This window comes from Chlorocebus sabaeus, chromosome 13 (assembly GCF_047675955.1).
Source record: "Chlorocebus sabaeus isolate Y175 chromosome 13, mChlSab1.0.hap1, whole genome shotgun sequence".
In the NCBI taxonomy this organism is placed as follows: domain Eukaryota; kingdom Metazoa; phylum Chordata; class Mammalia; order Primates; family Cercopithecidae; genus Chlorocebus; species Chlorocebus sabaeus.
The window spans coordinates 42,696,529-42,719,014 of NC_132916.1; the positions used below are offsets into that span (position 1 = coordinate 42,696,529).

Below are 22,486 nucleotides of genomic sequence, written 5' to 3' on the forward strand. Positions count from 1 at the left end.
AAAGAGGGCTGTGTAACTGAAGCATAGAAGCCATTATGTTTTAGAGGTTCTCACCTGAAGCAATCAAGAACCTATCTTACATGTTGATATTATCAAAGTCTTTAAATAAAAGCTCAGATCTACATTAAGGTAGGATTACCTCCCCTCATCCTTACAGCAGGAGCACTGATCAAAAAGCCACTTGATCTAAACTAAAAGTGCAATTTCTTTGGTTGCTTAGTTGGTACAGTCATGTCACTCAGGATGTTTACTAATTCAGAGTTTAATTCTCACCCCAAAAATGTGTATTTTTAGCTCATTTTCTCAAAGAAGTTTTTCTAATTATAAAGAAATGTAACTGACCAAATCTCAAAAATTACTACATTTCAAATACAAATCAAATTCATTCACGAGCCTGATCACCTTTACATGCACTAATGTTTAGGAATAACAAGCTTACAGAACCAACAGAAGAAGAATGAGAATTTATCAGATTTATTTACATAGATGGTAATCATGCTGTTGTTTTTTAAGGTTTATAATGGCAAAAATTATATCCCCTGATATGCAATAAGATAATCAGAAATTATGGTGTATTTATATGCCAAACTCACATTTACATAGTAAAAATAAGTCATTAAAATTTGTAACATATATTTTTAATAAATAGCACATAAAAATACCCAAACATATTTAAAATTATTCTTCAATGAACAGGTGATGTTTTAGGGTTTTTTTATAGAGTTTTTGAAAGCTTAACATGCCTGAAAATAAGGACTTTTTTTTTTAACTGCATTCCTTATCTAACAAAGTGCCTGACAACCAGTAAACCAGTAGTTTAACTAAAGAAATGAATTAAAAACTGACTTTTTGTGAAATGTACATGTTTAATTATTTTAACAAAATTAGCTAACATTAATAGCTACTTTAAAAATAACATTTTTCAAGCTAGTTTAGTATAATCAGAACATTTAGGCTTCAAAGAGACTTTAGAAATTAATTCAATCTGCCATCCATTTATTTATGAGAAAACTACAGTACAGAAAGATTTATTTTCTGAAAATCATAGAGTAAGGTAATGAGAGAGGACAAAAAAATGAGAATGACAGTTCCAATTCCACTCCTTATTAATATTCCTTGACCAACCTACAACCACTCCAGAAATCTCTTATGGTTAAACAAAACTATGGAAAGCCATTGTTTTGGACTGAGCCTTAATTGCCCACACAAAACCAGAATGGAGTCACTCTGGTTTGTTTTGAACTCAGTCTTAACAGATCAGACCAAACAAGAATGGAGCCACTCCTGCTGGGAGCCACATAATGAAACTGAACTTCAACATCAGCAAGTTTTCCAAAAACAACAGGATATTCACAGCAACCAATCAGAAAGGGCCCAGTTTACCTGAATTAGCATGATAAAGAAGTCTGTTTTAACCTTATAAGTAACTTATAATAACCAATTCACTTTTTGTTCCTTCTTTCTTTAGCCTCTTTCTGCCTAGAAAGCCCACCTCCTCCACTTAGCTCATCTGATGGCCTATGATAGAGATACTGCCCAATTCATGAATCATTAATCAAAGCCAATTAGATAATTAGACTCAATTTGTTGAAATTTTGTTTTTTGATGTTACACACATGTCAAAGTGTGAACAAGTTAAAGAATTAAGTGAAAATATTAGAAAAATATTTTCAGAGGCAATCATTAGGGACAAAGAAAATTAGTTTATCTAAGTTTCTGAGGGCCTTTATTCTCTCTTCTTTCAACTTACCCTTTTTATGAGTTCACTTGTAATGGAAAAACAATATTCTAAATATTCGTTAACTATAAAAATATCTTATTGAGCCTTCTAAGGGATAAGCAGTGTGTAGAGCTTAGAAAAATAAATCAGTCTCTATTCATGAAGTTTATGACAAAGAAAATAAATATACCTATATAATATAGAAAGTCCCCCTCCGACTTCAGATTTATCTGATTTTTCTGAATTATAAGAGATACTCACTTATTACTTATATAATTAGAAATTAAGAACAAGCAAAACAGGGCTTCTCCCCACCTAACTCTGAATAATGAAGGAGTTCCGTAAGAACAAGACACTAAGGAAAATATTTCAGATAGAAGAAATAACATAATGGCAGAGTTGTCAAATCGTTATGGGAGGCATACATGGCAATGGACAGATCAGGAAAGAGTTTTTTTTGTAGTTCTGTAAAGAGTGGGTTTTTCATCTTGAAAGAGAAATCAATGAAAAGTTCTTAGCATATGAATGACAATCAGATGTGCACTTGGATATCAGAGTAAAAACTGAGTAGGAAAGGGTCATGACAGAGAGTAGAAAAACTAGTTAATAAACCTCTATGAAAGTTAAGAGGACAGTTGTTCAGGCTATGAGAACAAAGACTTATATTTCACAATTTGCATTTGGTTTCTAAGTGAATGGGGAGTCTGGTAAAACCCAGAAAAGGTATGAGCCTCCAATTTCAATTTTGTATCAAAATCAGTGATGGTGCCACCACAAAGTTTGCGAATGCGAGGAGCTCAAAGGGCTGAGATATCAACCACAAAGATAAGAAATTTAATGTGTCTGGAGAAACACTACAACCATTAAATTGAACTGGAACCTTCTTAATGTAACAGCATCATGATCTGGACTCTATAGAATTTTGAAGCAAGTATCTGGAGACCTAAGGGTTGGTTTTTGTTGTTAAATTTGTTTTGTGATGTATGTGTTTCCCTTTGTTATTTTTGGCTTTGGTTCTGTTTCCTTTGTACAAAACATACACTTCTCTTAGAAGTCATACTGCTTATTATTACACGTGCTCATTTGACTCTCAATTGGAAATTTCTTTTTCTCCTGGTGTTATCTTGCACTAGTGGTTACCTTCCACATGTTAAATTTTCATTTCCATATTACTTGTATACTGATAAACAACAATTTCCTTGAAGCCACATAGCATGCTATAGCATTTCTATCACTTAGAATGTTTAATAACTTTCCAAAAATTATGTAGACCTATATGAGTCCTTTTCTTAATCCATCTGGCCTCTCTTGACTCTCTTCTCCACCCCTCATCAAGATAAGGAAAGAGAATTTGTCCAGAATTCAGATTTTTATGAAAAAATAAAATGTTTGGGTCTCCAGATTATCTGGCAAATCAAGTGAAAAGTGAAACTAGCTCCCCAAAATGACCCCTAAGCTTTATAGGTTACTTTATCATTGGGTTGTATTCACAGCTCCCCACCCCAGTTAATGAGTAAATCTTATTTTCTCCTCCCTATTGCCCTAGGAAGAGAATTTCCATCCTCTCAATCTCAGACCACTATTCTCATTCGCAGTTTTGCTTAGATGTTTTTTGAACCAGTCCTTCCCTCTACGTAGCTTAAAAATTTAAGATGGCAATTATCAAGCCCTCAAGTACCCTCAAGAGCTAGGTAAAATCTTCCTCCTGGGTGTCTAGGAGATCTAATCTAAAAAAACTCCTTATCTTTAATGTATTGTGGACAACACAAAAATTGATTTGAAGCTTGCATTTTACTGTATATCTGTCTAAATATTAAAATGCTTTAATTTAGTCATCACTTAAATTAAGTTCTGGTCAAAAATTTCCAAAAAAATGTTCTATCTTGAAGCTTCTTTACCCTCCAGATACACCACTACAGACTGGAGTTTAAATACTCAAAGTAAAAGATTACTACATACGTAACAGTGTCCTTTACAAAAAGTAACACAGCCGGGTGCGGTGGCTCACACCTGTAATCCCAGCACTTTGGGAGGCTGAGGCGGGCAGATCATGAGGTCAGGAGTTTGAGACCAGCCTGGGCAATATGGTGAAACCCCATCTCTACTAAAAATACAAAAATTAGCTGGGCACGGTGGCACATGCCTATAGTCTCAGCTACTTGGTAGGCTGAGGCAGGAGAATCGCTTGAACCCGAGAGGCGGAGGTTGTAGTGAGCCGAGATCACACCATTCACTCTAGGCTGAGTGACAGAGTGAGACTCTGCCTCAAAAAAAAAAAAAAAAAAAAAAATTAGTAATACTTTTGAGGAATACATTTAAAATGCTACAAAACTATATAAAAACAAAAGTAATGACATGAACCCAGGATTCAGTTAAAACTGAGGAAATACTAAATTCCATTTAGAGCTTAGTAAAAATAAATTTGTAATTATTTTCCCATCCAAGTTCAAAGACACTTTATCCTTAAGAATCCACCTTCTAAAGGAAAAAAGAAAATAAGTACTAACACTAAATGAACACTGTTGCAGGATCTCTGATAATCACTATGTACACTTCGTGTCATTAAACCATCACAAATACTACTGCACAGATTAGGCTGCTTAAGGAAGTTATTTGTATAAAGTCATGTGACCAAAAATACATTCAAACTATAGTGTGACTCCAAATGAAGATTGCGACAAAGCACCTCAAAAAAAATTTCCAGCCTCTAGTTGAGGAATCATTGAGGAACAGTCTACTGATAACACTATAACTCATTAATACTCCTATTAAACAACTTTCTGTTTGGGCAATAAAAACAATGTTTAGTTAAAATGAAAATATAATATTTCCTAGAGTTCCATGTGGGATCACCATCATCGTCATCTTCACTAGCTAACCCAAAGGAAAAAGGTAAACACAAAAACTCCCCACTCTTATACCAATATAAAAGTTAATTTTTTGAATCCATTTTCCAACTATGTCACACACAGTTGTTAGTATCCTTCTAAGGTGTATATATGCCTATGTATATTTTTTAAGTAAACTTGTAAACTCGTGGTAACTAGGGCATATTTTATTCAATCTATGGCAGCTTCTTGGTTTATCCAACTAAGTATTACTAATTCCATTTTCTTAGAATGAGAAGTTCTTAGAACAACGATCTATCACCTAAATTTCAAATGAATGTATAACTGGTAGACAAACTTAAAGCAGACTTTCTAAAACTATTAACAGTGCTCAAGAATGCACCTATTTACATCTCAAAAATTTCTTAGTTACTATAGGCTACTCTAATGAAAGCTATATTCAAATTATAATTTTTTCCCACAATATGCCAATAGATTAGGTATTATAAACAGACAGATCTGGATTTGAATCCTCAGTCTGTTCTTTAGCGGTTGGTTATCTCTGACAAATTACTGTACACCTCTTTAGGTTTCTAGGTTTTATATTATCAATCATCATTGGTAACTGATGGTGCTGAGAGATCCTCATTATGTAAGGATTGAAAGAAAAATGGTTGTAGCACTAAGAAAAGTAACAAACATTATTCATGCGATTTCCTTAACTTGGGTTTTACTTTTAAGTTGTAAATTTTCCCTTGGCAATGTTCACAGAGTATCTTTGTTAAAATATTATTTTTCACTTAGTTTTAAGCTGATTCTTTAAATAACAAATGATTTGCTCTAGAGATGGACTTTCTTTCTTTGGAAGAAGCCAAGATCATCTCCATTTAAGGGCACATAAGCAGCTGCTGCTACACATTTTAGTTACCCATAAGAAAGTGAAGTGGGCTAAGTTCACTCTGTCATAAGCATTTAAAAAATTAAAAATTACAAGTACCTCCTCTAAAATTAAAGAAGAGATTTAAGAATTAATATTTTCAAGTGTGGTGACTGAAGTAAATCTAACATGTATGACAACAAATTAGATAAACAGAGGAGAATGATGCCCGGCTTTACAAAAAAATTATTTCCCCATTTCTACTGTAAGATAAACTGTTCTAGGAAGTTCAAAATATCCTCACTTACTAGTATCTCATTTGTATAGTAATTTTCAGGAAAGCACCTGCTAGATTAAACGAGGCACATCCTTTTAAAAACATTACAAAACTTAAATTTCAACACATCAAACCTATAAAGCCTCATTAACTGATATGTAACTGATTTGGAATCTGTAATTATTTCTTTTTAGCTATAAAGTTGCCCTTAATACTGCATCTGTTTATAAAAAATTTATTAAGATTGTGTAACAATTTAATGCAACTGTTTAAAAAAATCTTAAATACTTAAAAGTAGCATATTGTGATTTTGCAGGGGATTATATGTATCAGTTTAAATATAAGAATTACCATTCACAAATATATTGTTAAACTGCTAATTGAAGAAAACACAAATGAATTAATTTATTAGTTCTTTAACTGTAAGATAAAAATCATTTTTTAAAACAAAAAGCAGTAACTAGCCTGATTTCCTCATACACACTCCTTCTCCCATACACACAACAAAATAAGAAAATAGGTATAAAATTTGATTGTGTAAAAATATTTCACTATTGTCTTGTTGAAAGCTAACATTATGAAGACGTGGTATTAAAGCAACAGCAGCAAGAATTCAATGAAAGTTGTTTTGCTTATACTTGTGTTTATTTTTCTCATAATTAAAATTCCTGTAGTAACTATTTTGGCTCTTCAACATCTTCACCATTAATATTCAATTATCTCTAAGCCTGAAGATGCATGAGTCTTTAACAAAAGCTTTCTACCACCTCAAATTTATTTTTTTTTTTTTTTTTCATTTATCTGCCATATACTGTTTTAAATTAGAAACAAAAGATGAAGCACAAAGTGTTAATGACTTTTCCATACCTAAAGTAAGAAGTTCTAAAGTTTGGTTGTGCTGAGACTAAGACTATGTCTAACCAATCGAAACTTCAGAATTCCTATGTGACATCATAAGACCTCCCTAGAACACTTTTTCTCCTCCACCTACTGCAACTGTTCCCATAAACCGGGTGACAGAGTCAGAAAACTCCCCAGCTAAACACCCATAAGACTTCATACAACACAATACTCTATATTGTGATGATCACAGCAGCCAAGGTAAGAAACAGATTTCACTGACTTTGGTAATTCTTACTTTCTGTAATTCTTTAATTCTTATAATTTCTATAATCTGAACTTTTAAAATAATTTAATTTTATTAATATCAGTTCAAACTTAAGCAATAAAATGACATGACAAAGTGCTTAAATTTATAAATGCTTATCCATTTAGTGACAGTAAAAATGAGACAACTTTGAAATGAAAAAGGTCATATTCATCTTTGATCCTGGTTATTTGTCATTTTAATTTAACTTTCACTTTTATTTTGCTTTTCAAATGTGAATTTCTGCCAATTAAAAAAACTTCCAATTATGTTACCATATTTGGCAGCAGTGGTTAATTTCTCCACACAAAAACAATGACTTAATTTTGTTATTTATTGCTCTGCTGAGAAACAGTGCAGAACTGAGTTATTTACATTTGAACTAATATGAAGTCATTTGACTACAAACATGCACATTATCAGCATGCCTATTGCAATATTATCATAATTTCATACAGTGAATAATAATGAAATGGAGCTTAAGAATATATAATACAAGCTACTTTTAAAGTGCCCTTGAGGATGTTTCCCCTCTAAAGTCCAGTCAACTTTTAAGAAACATTTCTAAAAATTCCATGCTGTTAATAAATTGAGTTACTGATATTAAATTCAATATTGTATCATAAAGAAGTTTAGAAATTTTAAAACACTTTTCACAAACACATAAAAATCTGTTAGAGAATAGACACTTTAAAAAGTTATTCTGACACATGAATATTCTTAAGTATCTTATTTTCACACAAATTTGATTAAATGGATTTCTGCCTATTAATGCCTATAGTTTTGTCAAGTTATTATCCTCCAGTGTTACTCCATTTCCTCTCTGAGATTTAGAAAGAAAGGAGAAAATAAAATAAATGCCAGGAATGGAAATGCCACAATCAATTTTATGACTTCCGTTTGAATTCTACCCTATTCTTTAAGTTACAATCCTCAATTTAGTAAATGAAACATTTCCTCAATCTCAGATCTCTGTCAGGGCTTACAGAAAATTACATATACTTTATTTATTTTAACTTTCATATTTTATATATATGTTAAAATTTACCTCTAAAATTCTCAATTCCCATGACAAATGGGAATTGAGAACTCTATTGCTCACTACAAATACGAACTTTGTAATTCTGTAAGCGGTTTTCCTTAAGACATACAAAAACATAATTTTTGTCTACCATTGAGGTATCCTAATTGCATCTCCATATCTCTATACTCATAATTTTCCTTTGCTATTACACAAAAGTCATTCAGTGTAGGTGTCTTATATGCTTATTTGTGCATTTTTATTCAAATATCAAATTACATTCTCACACTTCAAATTGGGTGTTCATGAGTTATTTTATTGTATCAGAATTTCGCTTTATCACATATTGCTCTAAAAAGTACACAACCTCTGGATAGAGCAGAAATTCTGTTAAAGTTACCCTTAGCTCACTAGTATGTCTCAGTTAATAGAAATTCCACTTACAGAGACCGTTAAAATTTCAAACATAATGTGGTAGTACCATACATTATGTCCCAACTAGTTCATCTATACCTTAAAGTGCCAGTTAAGTATTGTCTTTGTTTATGAAGACATGTGGTTTAAAAGTAAGTGCTTAAAAAAGTGTTAGATGAAATAAATGGGAAAAATATGAAAGACGTTTAAATTAAGAAGTATTAAGTTTTATAAACACATGAAAGAGTCAGAGTACATGCTTTACTAAAAGGCGTGACAGCACTAACATTTCCCAAAATCAAATATCAAATCTATTTTATTTGTATTTTAGTAGGCATAAAGGAAAATAATCGCATTTGGGTATATAATCATATCTTTAATTAGCAAGATTAAGAAACAATAAGAAAATATTGCATAAACACAATGGTTTCAGAAAATTTTAATGTATTTTAATGTTTTAATGTACTAATTACACATGTAATACTAAATTATGTAATATATTACATTTTTAATTTAAAAACAAATTTAAAGTCTAGTTACCTCTCTAAATTAGACAATATATTACCAATCCCAGAAATGAGGAGGGCCAATTAAAACTTCTTCTTAAAGAACAATTTCCTAATATACTGGTGTACACAAATATTTTATTTGGTCCTCTTAATTATATATTTGATACTGCATCCCTATTCTACAATTTAAGAAAGATGCAAAAAGGTGAACTGCTCAAGATCACATAACTAAGAAAACAGGGAAACCTTAGCAGAAGTTTAGGTTTTATCACTAAGCCACATGCACATCCTCTATATACTGACCAGCATGGCTTGAAGTAAATCATGACACTGATAAACCAAATTTGAAAGCCCCCAAACACTGTAAATGATACTCTAAAAGGCAAATTCAGAGAATATAAACTTCTATTTTAATTTAAAACCATTCCATTTCACTTAAATTCAATTTATACATCAGGCATTACATTCTTAATAGCCTAAATTATATTCTACTGATCATTTTCAAAACCAGAAATATACAAACATTACAGATGTCCTTAGTTATTAAGCAAAATAACTAACTGCAGTTAGACAAAATTCAAACTAACTGCACAGACTTCAAAAAACCATAACATACCCCAATCAATCAAAGTTTCCTTTTATTTGTTTCATTGCTAAAATACTCATGCCTTCAATTCATCTGATACCTAAAATCCAAGTTAATATCTCCTCAAAACTTTCACAAAAACCACATTTCGATACTTTATTCTAGGTTCCCTATTAAACCCTCAGTCCTCAGCATTCCTCAGTTTTATTTCTGAATTCCCCCCTCCCCATACTCTACCATTTTAAATATCCAAAACTATTTGTTTTGACATGTTTAATCAATCTTGCTTTGTTATTTGCTACAAAAATCCCTAACTTTCATCAAAACTGTGAATTAACAAAGAAATGATCATACTAGCAAAGTAAACCTAAAGGTAGAAAAATCAAGAAAATAATCCTTCTAAATTACAGTGGCATAAATTAGATAAGATGTAGTCTCTTTGTATATTTGCAGAAATAGCACATCAAAGTTCTTACCCAGAATAATTCTGAAGCATGTGTTACCAAATAAACACATGAAAATGAAGCCTGGATGTACAGCATACTCATAGTCAACTGAGGACCTCTAGTGCCTTTGAAAAGGTACTCCATCTTTAGTTTTCAACCCCCATCCCCTGCTCCCCCCGCAAAAAAAAGGTTGACCAATACACTCACATTAATAGGGGGTACATTTATTAAATGACATTCATTTCTCCTTAAGCCTTTCTCAATACTACCCCCCCATATTCTCTTCCCCCCAAAAAGATTCTGAAGTTCCAACTCCTACAGGGTTAAGAAGAGTATTTTACTTGTAAATAAATTTGTAAAGCATTGTTTCAATATTTAAAAAACAATAATGAAAGCAAACCTACAGACAATGTAGCAATAGCAATAAGCTCAACTGTCAATTTCAGAGAGAAAAATCTCTCTGTGCTGTTGTTTAATGAATTCTCCTCAAGACTTAACATGAGGAGCACTTCATTACGGGTAATTTAGGAGTGAGAATATATTGATTTTTATGCATATACAATTATTTTCATAACCAGACAGAAGCAGCTTGAAGATTCTTTCAAACCGCCAGTCTGGACCAACAAAGCTCTGGAATGTTGCTACCACAAAGTAACTTCAAACAGAATGTCCAAGTTTAGTATTAGGCAATCTCAAAAGGAAAATGACTCCACTGGAGTGAATTTTGTAAGCCAACAGATTCATCATAAATCTAATGATGAACTGTCCTAATTTATTACCACAAGTCCAAAAAAGGTTGTATACACGTTCACTTATCGCTTACCTGTGGAAATGTCAGAAAGTAGTAGAAAAATAAAATAAAATTCCAAATAATCCAAATATAGACAAGCCCTGTTCATTCAAATTCAATCTATAGAAAATTCTAATCTTCTAAACCAAACAGATGGAAAAAACATCCTAGAGTATATCAGATTGTAGCCTTAGATATTACTTGAATTCAATTTAATAAAGTATTGCTTCAGTATTCCCATGTTTACTAAAAGAATAAACAAAAATAAAAGGAGAAAAGCAAAATTCTAAATTCTACAAATATAAAGAATTCCAGGAATTTATTATTTCAGCAAAAGGCATATCACCAAAAATGCTGAAGTTTGAGAAGTACGGCAAGCACTGAACATGCTTAAAGTATAGGTGGGGATTAATGCTCAGCATATACAACATCATTAAAGCATCAATTGTCTAGCAAGTCATAAAGCAGGCCACCAAAAGTTTTCAGAAGACTATTGAGGTGCCTTCCGCACAAGAATGCATTTGATATTATATTGCTAAAACAGGACTCACTGCAGACAAAGTAAGGACTCCTGAAGGAGTTGATATATAGTACCTTCCACCAAACATGCTGCCTAACATGGTATACAACATTAGTCAAAAGATTAGAGTTGCCTAATGGCTTTTCTATTTCCTTCTTCCACCTAAAAAAAAAAAAAAAAACCATACTATCTTGACCTTGATTGTTTTTTTAAATTTCCAGTGTCACTTTTCTTGAGGAAAAGAAGACAACCAAAGGATTTATAAATCCCACAAAGAATAGTAAAGAATTCTTTATTTTTATTCTTCTCATTCCCCTAAAAAGTAGAGTAATCATGGATCCACAGACATAAGATACTCTGTGGATACTTTTCTGCCTCTGACATGCAACTCAAGAGACAGGAGTCTGGCATTTCTACACCCAAACTCCTAACAAGCACCTTTCATGTTTTCAGTACTCTTGATTCTAGGGCCTACAAGATAAATTGATTTTAAAATTCATCTATAAGTGAATACCACTCTTCTGTCAAAACAACCAATTTATATGTGTGTATGTGTATATATATATATAGTCATTCTTTTAATAAGAGGATGGAGAGTAACTTCAGTTTCCATGGTTGTTTAGGCCAGACACAAGTTCAGAAAATCCCAAAACTATTTATGATTAGACTAATAGAATGCTCTAAAAAGATCAGATAACATGAAAATAAAACTAAACTATTTTTCTATGCTTTCCATCAAAAATTATTAAACAGCTTGGCTGTTAAGAAATTTATTTTATTTTTTTTTAAAAAAAAGGAAACTCATACGGTGGTTGTCAGTGCAGAGAAGAGAATGATAAACATCTGACAACCATGAATTATAACGTAGTAAAGGTCACAGACAACTCTAAAAATAGGATTATGCTGTTCCCACACAAAGGTTTTCAATTCTCAACATATGACAGGAAACCCCATCTTCTATGGACAAAATCTGGCCTAATTATCATCATACAAATGTTGGTATTCAATAGAACTAGGATTCCACACATTTCAGATCATACCACTATAAAAAATTGAGCCCAATAAATTAAATGTGTATCATTAACATTTTAGCACGTAAAGCAAATTTGTTTTCAGTTTAGGCGTAAAATTATAAAGCAGCTACAAATAACTTTAGGATTACAGCATATTTCTAAATCTGACAAGAAACACGATACTATTTTTGGTCTTCTCCTTTATACCAAATTTGTTTCCAGAAACAAACTCTTGTTTTTCAATAACAGTTAGCTGTTGTAGGATTATAAGATCATCTTTAAAGTATGTTAATTATGCTTTAAACAGCAGAGAGCTCATCTCTTTTGGGCACATCTTTGTATTTCACAAATACTAAAAACCCATTTATACAAAGTCTAGTTCAGGTTAATATTATGTTAATCAGGTGACCATTAATTTAGGTGAATCCTCTAAGCCTCATTTTTCTCATCTGTGATAGAAAGAGGCTTGAGGAGAATATTAGAGCTTACATGTTCAACTAACAAATTGTTATTAGAACTAATCTGTCAATCACGGCATTATTTTAAAAATTTTTTAACTTATTATTAAAAATGAGGGCCAGGCATGGTGATTCACACTTGTAATCCCAGGAATTACTTGAGCTCAGGAGTTTGAGACCAGCCTGGGCAGAGCAGTGAAACCCTGTCGCTACCAAAAATACAAAAATTAGCCAGGCATGATGGTGCCCACCTGTGGTCCCAGCTACTCAGGAGGCTAAAGCAGGGAGATCACTAGAGCCTGGAAAGTTGAGGTGCAGTGAGCCATGATTGCACAACTGCATTCTAGCCATGGTGACACAGCAAGACCCTGTCGTTCATTCATCCATTCATAAAAATAATTAATTAATTAAAAACGAGATGGGGTCTCATTATGTTGCCCAAGGTGGTCTTGAACTCCTGGGCTCAAACGTTCCCCCCGCCTAGGCCTCCCAAGTGTTGGAATTATAGACGTGAGCCACCGTGACCTGCCCACAGCATTATTTTTTATTAACAATTTTCTAATAGTTTTAGTCATAAAAATCCCTTATTTAACTTTAATGATTTATTGAAACATACCAATTATGCACTAAGTACTAGGATACTAAATGAACACATGGTTTCTTTACTTCGGAAACTTTCAAGTCTAGTTGGGGATACAAACATGTAAACTGAAATTGTGCTATAATCTGATAGATATCCTCATATAGATAACACTAAAGCCCTATTAAAAACCAGTAGAGGTGACAACCAATTCTACCTTAATAACTAATGAAAGGTTTCATCAGGAAGTGATATATAAACTGAACCTTAAGAATCAACTGAAGCTTGCCTGGCAGAGAATCAAAAGGTGGAGGACGCATTCCAGGCAGAGATAGAACAACATGTGCAAAGAATAAAATCACAAAAGCGAATGGAGTATTTATGGAAAGGTGACATGTTTCATGTGACTGAAGTACAACTTATCAGTGTCAAGGTAGGGGATGACTCCTGTATATATGCTTCATGATAAACTCCTGGCCAACTCCCTCCTTTCCCATGTTTTGCCTCAAAGTAATTTTTAAAATTTCTGACCTTTTAAGACCAGCTAAGCCCAAAAACCTCACAAAACCATATATTCAAATAGGAATTACCAAGGCTAATTCCTTTCTTATCTGTATTATGCTACGTATCTTCATAAAAGGTGACTACTTGGCCAGGCGCAGCGGCTCACGCCTGTAATCCCAGAACTTTGGGAGGCCTAGGCGGGCGGATCACAAGGTCAGGAGATCGAGACCATCCTGGCTAACATGGTGAAACCCAGTTTCTACTAAAAATACAAAAAAAATTAGCCAGGCATGGTGGCAGGCACCTGTAGTCCCAGCTACTTGGGAGGCTAAGGCAGGAGAATGGCGTGAACCCAGGAGGTGGAGCTTGCAGTGAGCCAAGATCACGCCACTTCACTCCAGCCTGGGCAACAGAGCGAGACTCTGTCTCAAAAAAATAAATAAATAAATAAAATCTTCCCATAATTCTCCAATCCAGTAGATCTATAATAATCAAATATCAACAGAAACAACTTAAAGGATGAATCTTAATAAAGAACGAAAGAAAATCTATTTCTATTTTACCTGAAGAATTCAAACAAACATCATTAAATATATGTCAAGTTTAAGCTGCTGTTTTCCTTTTTTTTAACTTTTAAGTTTGGGGGTATGTGTGACGGTTTGTTACACAGGTAAGCACACATCATGGGGGTTTGTATGCATTATTTAATCACCCCAGTATTAAGACCAGTACCCAACAGTTATCTTTTCTGCTCCTCTCCCTCCTCCCATCCTCCCCACTCAAGCAGACCCCAGCATCTGTTGTTTCCTTCTTTGTGTTCGTAAGTTCTTATCATCTCACTCTCACTTAAAAGTGAGAACATGTGGTATCTGGTTTTCTTTTCCTGTGTTAGTTTGCTAGAGATAATGACCTCCAGCTTCATTCATGTTCCTGCAGAAGACATGATTTCCTTCTTTTTTATGGCTGTACAATATTGCATGGTGTATACAGCCACATTTCCACTCTGTCACTGATGGGCACTTAAGCCGATTCATGTCTTTGCTATTGTGAATAGTGCTGCAATGAACATTCATGCGTGTATGTTTTTATGGCAGAAAGATTTATACTCCTCTGGATATATACCCAGTAACGGGATTGTTGGGTCAAACGGCAGTTCTGTTTTTATAAGCTGCTATTTTCTAAGTAGAATTGTTACAGACAACCTAAATAACAGCCATTAGCCACCGTTTAGACAATGAAGAATACATGCTAGAAAAATACCTTAAATACATGCTAGAAAAAACCTTAAAGGTTGTTAATAACTCTTTAAGGAAAGAAAATTTGATAGAAGTTGGCTTTTTGGAACTCCTTGCTACAGACCAATATTATGAAGGAGGACAGAGTCTCAAGCCAAAAAAGGCCCAGTCTACTATATAATTCAGAATATAATAGAGCCAAGTTGAACTACTGAACACTACAGAATCTAAACACCATAAACCATACGGTTTCTCTGTAAAAGTAAATGCTGGGTTCTAACTGGTCAGGCCTGATACCTACCTTCCCCTTTGCCATTCTTTCAGTACTTTCTTCTGTTCCCTTCAGCACTTTCCTCTCTCAGGAATGGGCTAACAGGTTGAGATAGGCTTTTATGAGATGTATAGAAAGACTTAGGAGAAAATAAAATCTGACAGTTGGGGTAAGGTAGTAATATGTTGATTAACAATAATATGTCAAAAAATGTTAACAGTCACTACGTCTGGCAATTAATTATAACTTTTTTACTCCATTTTTTATTTTTCTTATTTCAAAATTGATGCAGAAGTATCCTGATTGAAAACAAAATGTCCCCCAAGTGTTAATAACCATTATCTCTGGACAGTTAATACAGTTAATTTTCAGTCTATATATAATTTTTCTGTAATAACATGTAAATTCTTATTTGTTTTATTAATCATCAAAGTATAGACCCCACAGGCAGCAATAGCTTATGGGATCTCTGAAAGAAGGCATCATGGAAACTACTGCTATTAAGTAGAGGTCTGTAAATAGAAAATGTCTGTGGTAGATGGTGAGATAATAATAATTACTATGGATTCCAAGCTTGATAGTCTTCAGTACTTAAAAATCAAATCTTATTAAAATGTTAGTTAAGGTAACATTCTATAAAGCTATAAAATCATAAAAAGGAATGACAATTTGAATCCATATTTTTGGTAAAACACTTCCCATTTAACACTATTTTATTTTGGATAAAAATCAAGATCCAGGGAACAATTTGTTGTATGCATTTCCTTTTTATGAGATTGGCTCTGGAGCTATTAATACAGTAACTGATCAAATCAATTACATCTACAGAGTAACAGATTTAAAGAAACTATATGTGAGAACTTTTACCCAAAAGAATAACCCAAAACGTGCTGTACCTTAAACCAAATACAGCAGGTCCTCAAATAACATCATTTCCTTCTATGTCATTTTGTTATAACATTTAAGTATGTGTGCAGCTTGAATGTTCTCCCCATATCTGTGGGACTCTCGTTTCCTCCCATATCCCAAAACTGTGCACATTAGGTTCACTGGCATGTTTAAGTTGTCCTGGGTTGAGTGTGTGTGTGTACATGAGTGTATCCTGTGATGGAGTGGTCTCCTATCCAAGGTGGGTTCCTCCCTCCTTGAGCTGCTGGGATTGGCTCCAGCCACCAGCACCCCAAACCAGAATAAGAGGGTTGAAAAATGAATGAATGGATGAATACAAATTATTATCAAATAAAAACTGGTAAAGTCTAGGGTGATCATACAAATGCATGACAATAAATGCTATGGCACAAAAAGAGATCCCATTGTATTTCTCAAACATTGATTCCATGTTTTTAATTGACCATCACAACCACTGTTACTCACTGATTCACGAAATACTGGGTAATTATCTTTGTTGGCTTTTTTTTTTGAGACAGAGTTTTGCTGTGTCACCCAGGCTGGAGTACAGTGGCATGATCTGGGCTCACTGCAACCCCTGCCTCCTGGGCTCCAGCGATCCTCCCAAGTAGCTAGGATTACAGGCACATGCCACCAGCCTAGCTAATTTTTATATTTTTAGTAGAGACAGGGTTTCACCATGTTGGCCAGGCTGGTCTCAAACTCCTGACCTCAGGGGATCTGCCCGCCTTGGCCTCCCAAAGTGCTGGGATTACAGGCGTGAGCCACTGCACCTGGCCTATGTGGTTTTTATTAATCTTTCTTAAATGTACATATAATTCATATTTCTCTCAACGTTTAATATTAGAAGTGCTTGGGGTCTTTATTGAGAAGTTTGGTGATGTTCTTGTGACCAGAAATGTGCTATAGGAACTTACCTCTTATTTACATCAATCAGCCTAGGGTAAAAATGGTTTTGTTATATGTTGTTTTGCATAAAGTCTTGGTTTCCAGGAACTTATGGATGACACTGAGGATTACTGCAATACTTGTAGTAAATTTGAGAGAAAAAAGCAAAGACTGAAGTTACTACTCCTAACACAAATGAGACTGTCATGGTGTGCCCCATCAAAAAAGGAGAGAGACACATGGAAACACATGCACACACACACACACACACAGAGAGAGAGAGAGAGAGAGAGAGAGACTATAGAAACACTTGATGTTATAAATAATAGTGCTGAGGAAGATGAATTAATACAAAATTGCATTTTTTGTCCTGATAATAGGTTACATATATTATTCTAATCCATTTATTATTTTTACATTCCAGGCTACCTAAAAGAAGACAGTTATCTCATATTTGGCTACCAGCTTTTTATCTTTCTCTTAATCACTTAAAACTTCAGACTTCCTCTCCTGCTGGTATCATGGAGAAAGTCCAATACCTCACTCGCTCAGCTATAAGAAGAGCCTCAACCATTGAAATGCCTCAACAAGCACGTCAAAATCTACAGAATCTATTTATCAATTTCTGTCTCATCTTAATATGTCTCTTGCTGATCTGTATCATCGTGATGCTTCTCTGAAGTTCTGCTACAACCTCTAGATCTGCAACTTGCCACATCAGCTTAAAATCTGTCATCCCATGCAGACGGGAAAACAATACTGTAAAACAGACCACTTCCTGAGTAGAAGAGTTTCTTTGTGAAAAGGTCAAGATTAAGACTAAAACTTATTGTTAGCAAATGTATTCATCTGCTGGATCTTGTAAACATGAAAAGGGCTTTATTTTCAAAAATTGACTTTAAAATAAGTGTATAAAATGTAACTGTTGATTTCCTCAACATGGCTCACAAATTTGTATCCCAAATCTTTTCTGAAGACGAAATAAGAGTTTAGTTTTGAAACTGCACTGCCAACAAGTTCACTTCATATATAAAGCATTATCTTTACTCTTTTGAGGTGAATATAACTTATATTACACTGTAAAAGCTTCTTTAATACTAAGTATTTTTCAAGTCTTCACCAAGTATCAAAGTAATAATACAAATGAAGTGTCATTATTCAAAACAGTCCACTGACTCCTCACATCTGTTATCTTATTATAAAGAACTCTGTAGTAACTCTTTGTAGTAACATTCTAAAACAGAAATTGCATTTTTGCTATGCCACATTAACATTTTTTAAAGTTGATGAGAATCAAGTATGGAAAAGTAAGGCCATACTCTTACATAATAAAATTACTCTTAAGTAATTTTTTCAAAGAATCACAGAATTCTAGTACCTGTAGGTAAACCATAAATCTGTTCTAAGACATATATGATCAACAGATGAGAACTGGGGGTTAATATGTAACAGTGAGATTAGTCATATCACTAATATACTAACAGAATAGAATTTAATCTTCATTTAAGACACTGTAGTGAATTATCTGACCTAGAGTTACCTAGTTTACCACGCTGTATCTTTGGAATCATGAAACCTTAAGACTTCAGACTGATTTTACAGGTTGTCTTCCATTCCAACCTAACATCCAACGCAGGCAAGGAAAATAACACAAGATTTCCAGTGACAAAAAAATATATTATCTCAAGTATTTAAAAATATAAAAATATGAATTCTCTCTCCAAATATTAACTAATTCTTAGATTATATTTTGAAATGAACTTGTTGGCCCATCTATTACATCTACAGCTGACCCTTGAATATGGGGGTTAGGGGAGCTGACAATCCATGGGTCCGCAAAATCTTAACTACCTAATAGCCTACTGTTGACCATAAACCTTACTGATAACATAAACAGTAAATTAACACATATTTTGCATGTTATATGTATTATACACTGTATTCCTACAATAAAGTAAGCTAGAGAAAAGAAAATGTTATTTAGAACGTTGTAAAAAAGAGAAAATATATTTACTATTCATTAAATGGAAGTGGGTCAACATAAAAGTCGTCATTCTCATTGTCTTCACATTGAGAGAAGGAAGAGAAGGAGAAAGACGGGGAGGAAGAGCAGGGGTTGGTCTTGCAATCTTGTCTTAGGGGTGTGGGGAGTGGGGAAAAAGAATATTCATGTATAAGTGGACCCTCGCTATTCAAGCCCTTGTTGTTCAAGGGTCAACTGTAACAGGAGATAGATATTTTTCTTCATCTATCAACCAAATGGCAAGCATCTATTTCGTAGGCCACTCTACTGAGCTTAATTATAGATGCAGCAATGTTACCTATAATTATTTTCTTGATGAATAAATTTTCAATTTCTCCTCTGATCATTTCAGAGCATCTTCCAATAACTCATAAAACAACTGAAGTAAAATTTAGTGCCGGAAAATATGTTCACCAAACTTTGGTAATTTAAGTTGACTAAAGGTTAAAATTAAGTTTAAAATAGTTCACACCTATACTGCATAATCCAACAATTTTAATTTCAGTTGAAGACATGTTACTAATACAACTATGATTAAAAGAGTAGAGGATGTGTAATTAACCATATCTTCTAAAACATGATTACTAAAAGAACATATAACATCAATATTGACCTTGGTTTCTTACACAAGTGTTGCTAACTCAATAGTGAAGGAGACACCATTAAATTTTCTGAACCCATGAGAGGTATTGGAGATGGGGAGTGGAAAGTGTTTGGTTCAGGGATATCTGAAGAACACAAGGGCAGAGATTTCTTAAGTGACACCTCATCTACAAGCTGGAAATCCCTAATAACAAGTAAAAAGCTTATAAATAACAGGTGATACACTCACTTCACTGGTTTTAGTAAATTACCAACACAAAAAGTATTCAAGTTCTATAATAAGCTGCACTGGTCTTAAAAACAAGTGGAAAATTTGAACTGATTAGTCATACTCCTTTGATTACATTGTTCGTTACAATCTTTTTCTCAGTAAACAGAAACAACTAATTTTTTTGTTCTTCATTCTTTGATAGAAATTAAAATCTTATTCTGTGAGGATTACAGAATACTATACTATAACTCAAATTATGAAGTAGAATAAACTCTTTAAATAATTATTCTTCATCACAAAGTGTAAAGAATAAGATATAAGAAAACAATTTATTTTTAAAATTTAATATACTAAACGCTCAAATATGTTCTACTATAGAATAAGTTCTTATCTTAATTTACAGGGTACTAAAAACAATTTTTAAATGCTTAATGTTACCTTTTATATTTTAATTGGATAAGAATATATATTTGTTTAATGCAAATCAGAATCACTATATTAAAATGAAGGTTCTTGAAAACTCAGTGAAGCTGCTCTACAATACACTGAGAACTGATACTACCGATAAAAAATTCTAATTTTAGTTTTGATTTTACAGGGGTTTTTCTGGTGACTTTCCCCAAATAAAACAAAATCAAGATGCACAAGTACAGACACACAAGAGGGCAGACCTATATAAGATAATGAATTGCTACTACACAGGCATTACTTATCTTTTGATTATTTTTGAGTCTTCTTGCAAAGTAGGGCTATAATAAATTTTCAGAAAAGATCTGTTCTTCTGCTAAGTAACAACACACTTTAAAATGTCCAGAATTTTATGCCAATATTACATAGAAAACTTGACAGATAAAAAAGTCAAACACATTACTAATTTTATTCATTAAAACATGTATATAAAAGTCCTTTTTAACTACCTAATGAATGTGTCATATCCTAATATAGGGAGTGTCATGGTGTTCACATCTTTGAATATATAAATTATCTCAAACAGTTAAAAAATAAAAGAATAGAGTACAAAAATAAGAAAGAATGAAAATAAGAAAACTTTCTTTTCACAGGACATAACAGAATACATTAAACACTCCCAGGTTATAGATAAAACTTTTTCATTATTATTTCGTGTTAGATAAAAAGTAATTTTACTTTAACTCATTTTATCATTTTTTTTTTAAATCAAGAGACAGGATGTTACTCTGTCATGCACGCTGGAATGCAGTCACATGATCATTGCTCACTGCAGCCTTGAACTCTTGGGGTGCAAGGGATTCTCCAACCCTGGTTCCCAAGTAGCTGGCACTATAGCGGCACATCACCACATATGGCTAATTCTTTTTATTTTTTGTAGAGATGGGGTCTCACTAGCCCAGGCTGGTCCCAAACTCCTATCCTCAAGCTATCTGCCCCCCATCCGCCTTCCAAAGTGCTGGGATTACAGGGGTGAGTTACTACGCTTGGTCCAAATTTTTTGTCTATACAAGGGAAAATCTTTAGTAAAATATGCATAGGTGCCAATACCATAACTGTTCAAACATCCTTATGACTAAATAGGCACAAAATTTCATCTTTTTAATCACTGCCACCTGAAGTTCAGAAACATCCTAGGGAAAAAAAGGATAAACAACTTTTTCACTACTGTCTGGGAGATCCATCGTGGGCTTACAGGAATCCAATGGACACTGCCATTATGTGTAGAAGTGTTTATCCTCCACCCTTCCACCCTACCTTCCCTTAAGAAAAGGAACTCAAGGGGGCCATGGAAAGGGAAGGATTCTTCCCAGAAAGAAGACCAGACTGCTTTTTCTCCTCTGTCATAGTCCTTACAGAGTCAGGCAGTTTAGGGGTTGCAGGGGGTGGGTAGCAGAAATGTGATGTACTACAGAGGAAAGAGTCAAAGACTAGCAGTGGACATTACACATGGAGCCTTTTGTCATAAACCATCTGAGGGCATAATGGCTTCTCTTCATTCACAAAGGAAAATGCTTCAGAATACTAGACTCCTTACTCTTGATGGTTTAGCAGAAAATCATGTAAATCAAGGAACAGCACACACATAAGAACATGTGGCTGTCTCAATAATTATTCTGGACTAAGTCCTAGGAAGAGCAAACCTTCAATGTTACAAATTAACCTGGGGAGTGGGGAGCTGTGAGGATCAAATGAGATAAAATACTGTGAAAGCTACAGAATTCTGTAACATATAAATCTAAGGTTTTATTAGATCATGACTTGCAACCAAATTCCTCTTCTTAGTTGTAAAAATACTGTTCTTTCATGGTCAGTGTTTAGGAGTTGTGCTTGCAAATCACAATTTATCAGATGGCCTGGTCCTTATTAATGTTCTTCTCTTTACGTAAAACTTAGACTAAAAGAAAATCAGTGTTTCTATGATTTTTATCTTTTTTGCTTTTTAGAGTTGGGGTCTGGCCATGTTGCCCAGACTGGTCTCAAACTCCTGGACTTAGGCAATTCTCCTGCCTTGGCCTCCCAAATTGCTGGGATTATAGGCATGAGCTACAGTGCCTGGCCAGAAGTCAAGGTTTCAAAGAGGCTTTTAAGAAACAACTATGATGAAAGCTTTTAAAATAAAGAGAAAACTACTTGGAAGCTCCAAGAAGGTATTTAACAAATTTTTTCTGTAGTTTTCCAAGGAGGA

General features: G+C 33.7%; 2 protein-coding genes across 6 annotated transcripts in view; one reads left to right on the plus strand and one right to left on the minus strand.

Moving 5' to 3' along the window:
- CEP85L (centrosomal protein 85 like) overlaps window positions 1-22,486 on the minus strand; it is a 233,494-nt gene that overhangs the window by 74,550 nt on the left and 136,458 nt on the right. The gene's annotated exons all lie outside the window — the stretch shown is intronic.
- On the plus strand, window positions 4,774-21,351 carry PLN (phospholamban). The gene is made up of 2 exons (XM_008007219.3): window positions 4,774-6,803; window positions 17,418-21,351. The coding sequence occupies exon 2, from the start codon at window positions 17,515-17,517 to the stop codon at window positions 17,671-17,673; it is 159 nt and encodes a 52-aa protein (XP_008005410.1). The 5' UTR covers window positions 4,774-6,803; window positions 17,418-17,514; the 3' UTR covers window positions 17,674-21,351.

Bases quoted from the DNA above. Each gene is read 5' to 3' on its own strand.
- PLN (XM_008007219.3), top strand. From the start codon at position 17,515: ATGGAGAAAGTCCAATACCTCACTCGCTCAGCTATAAGAAGAGCCTCA.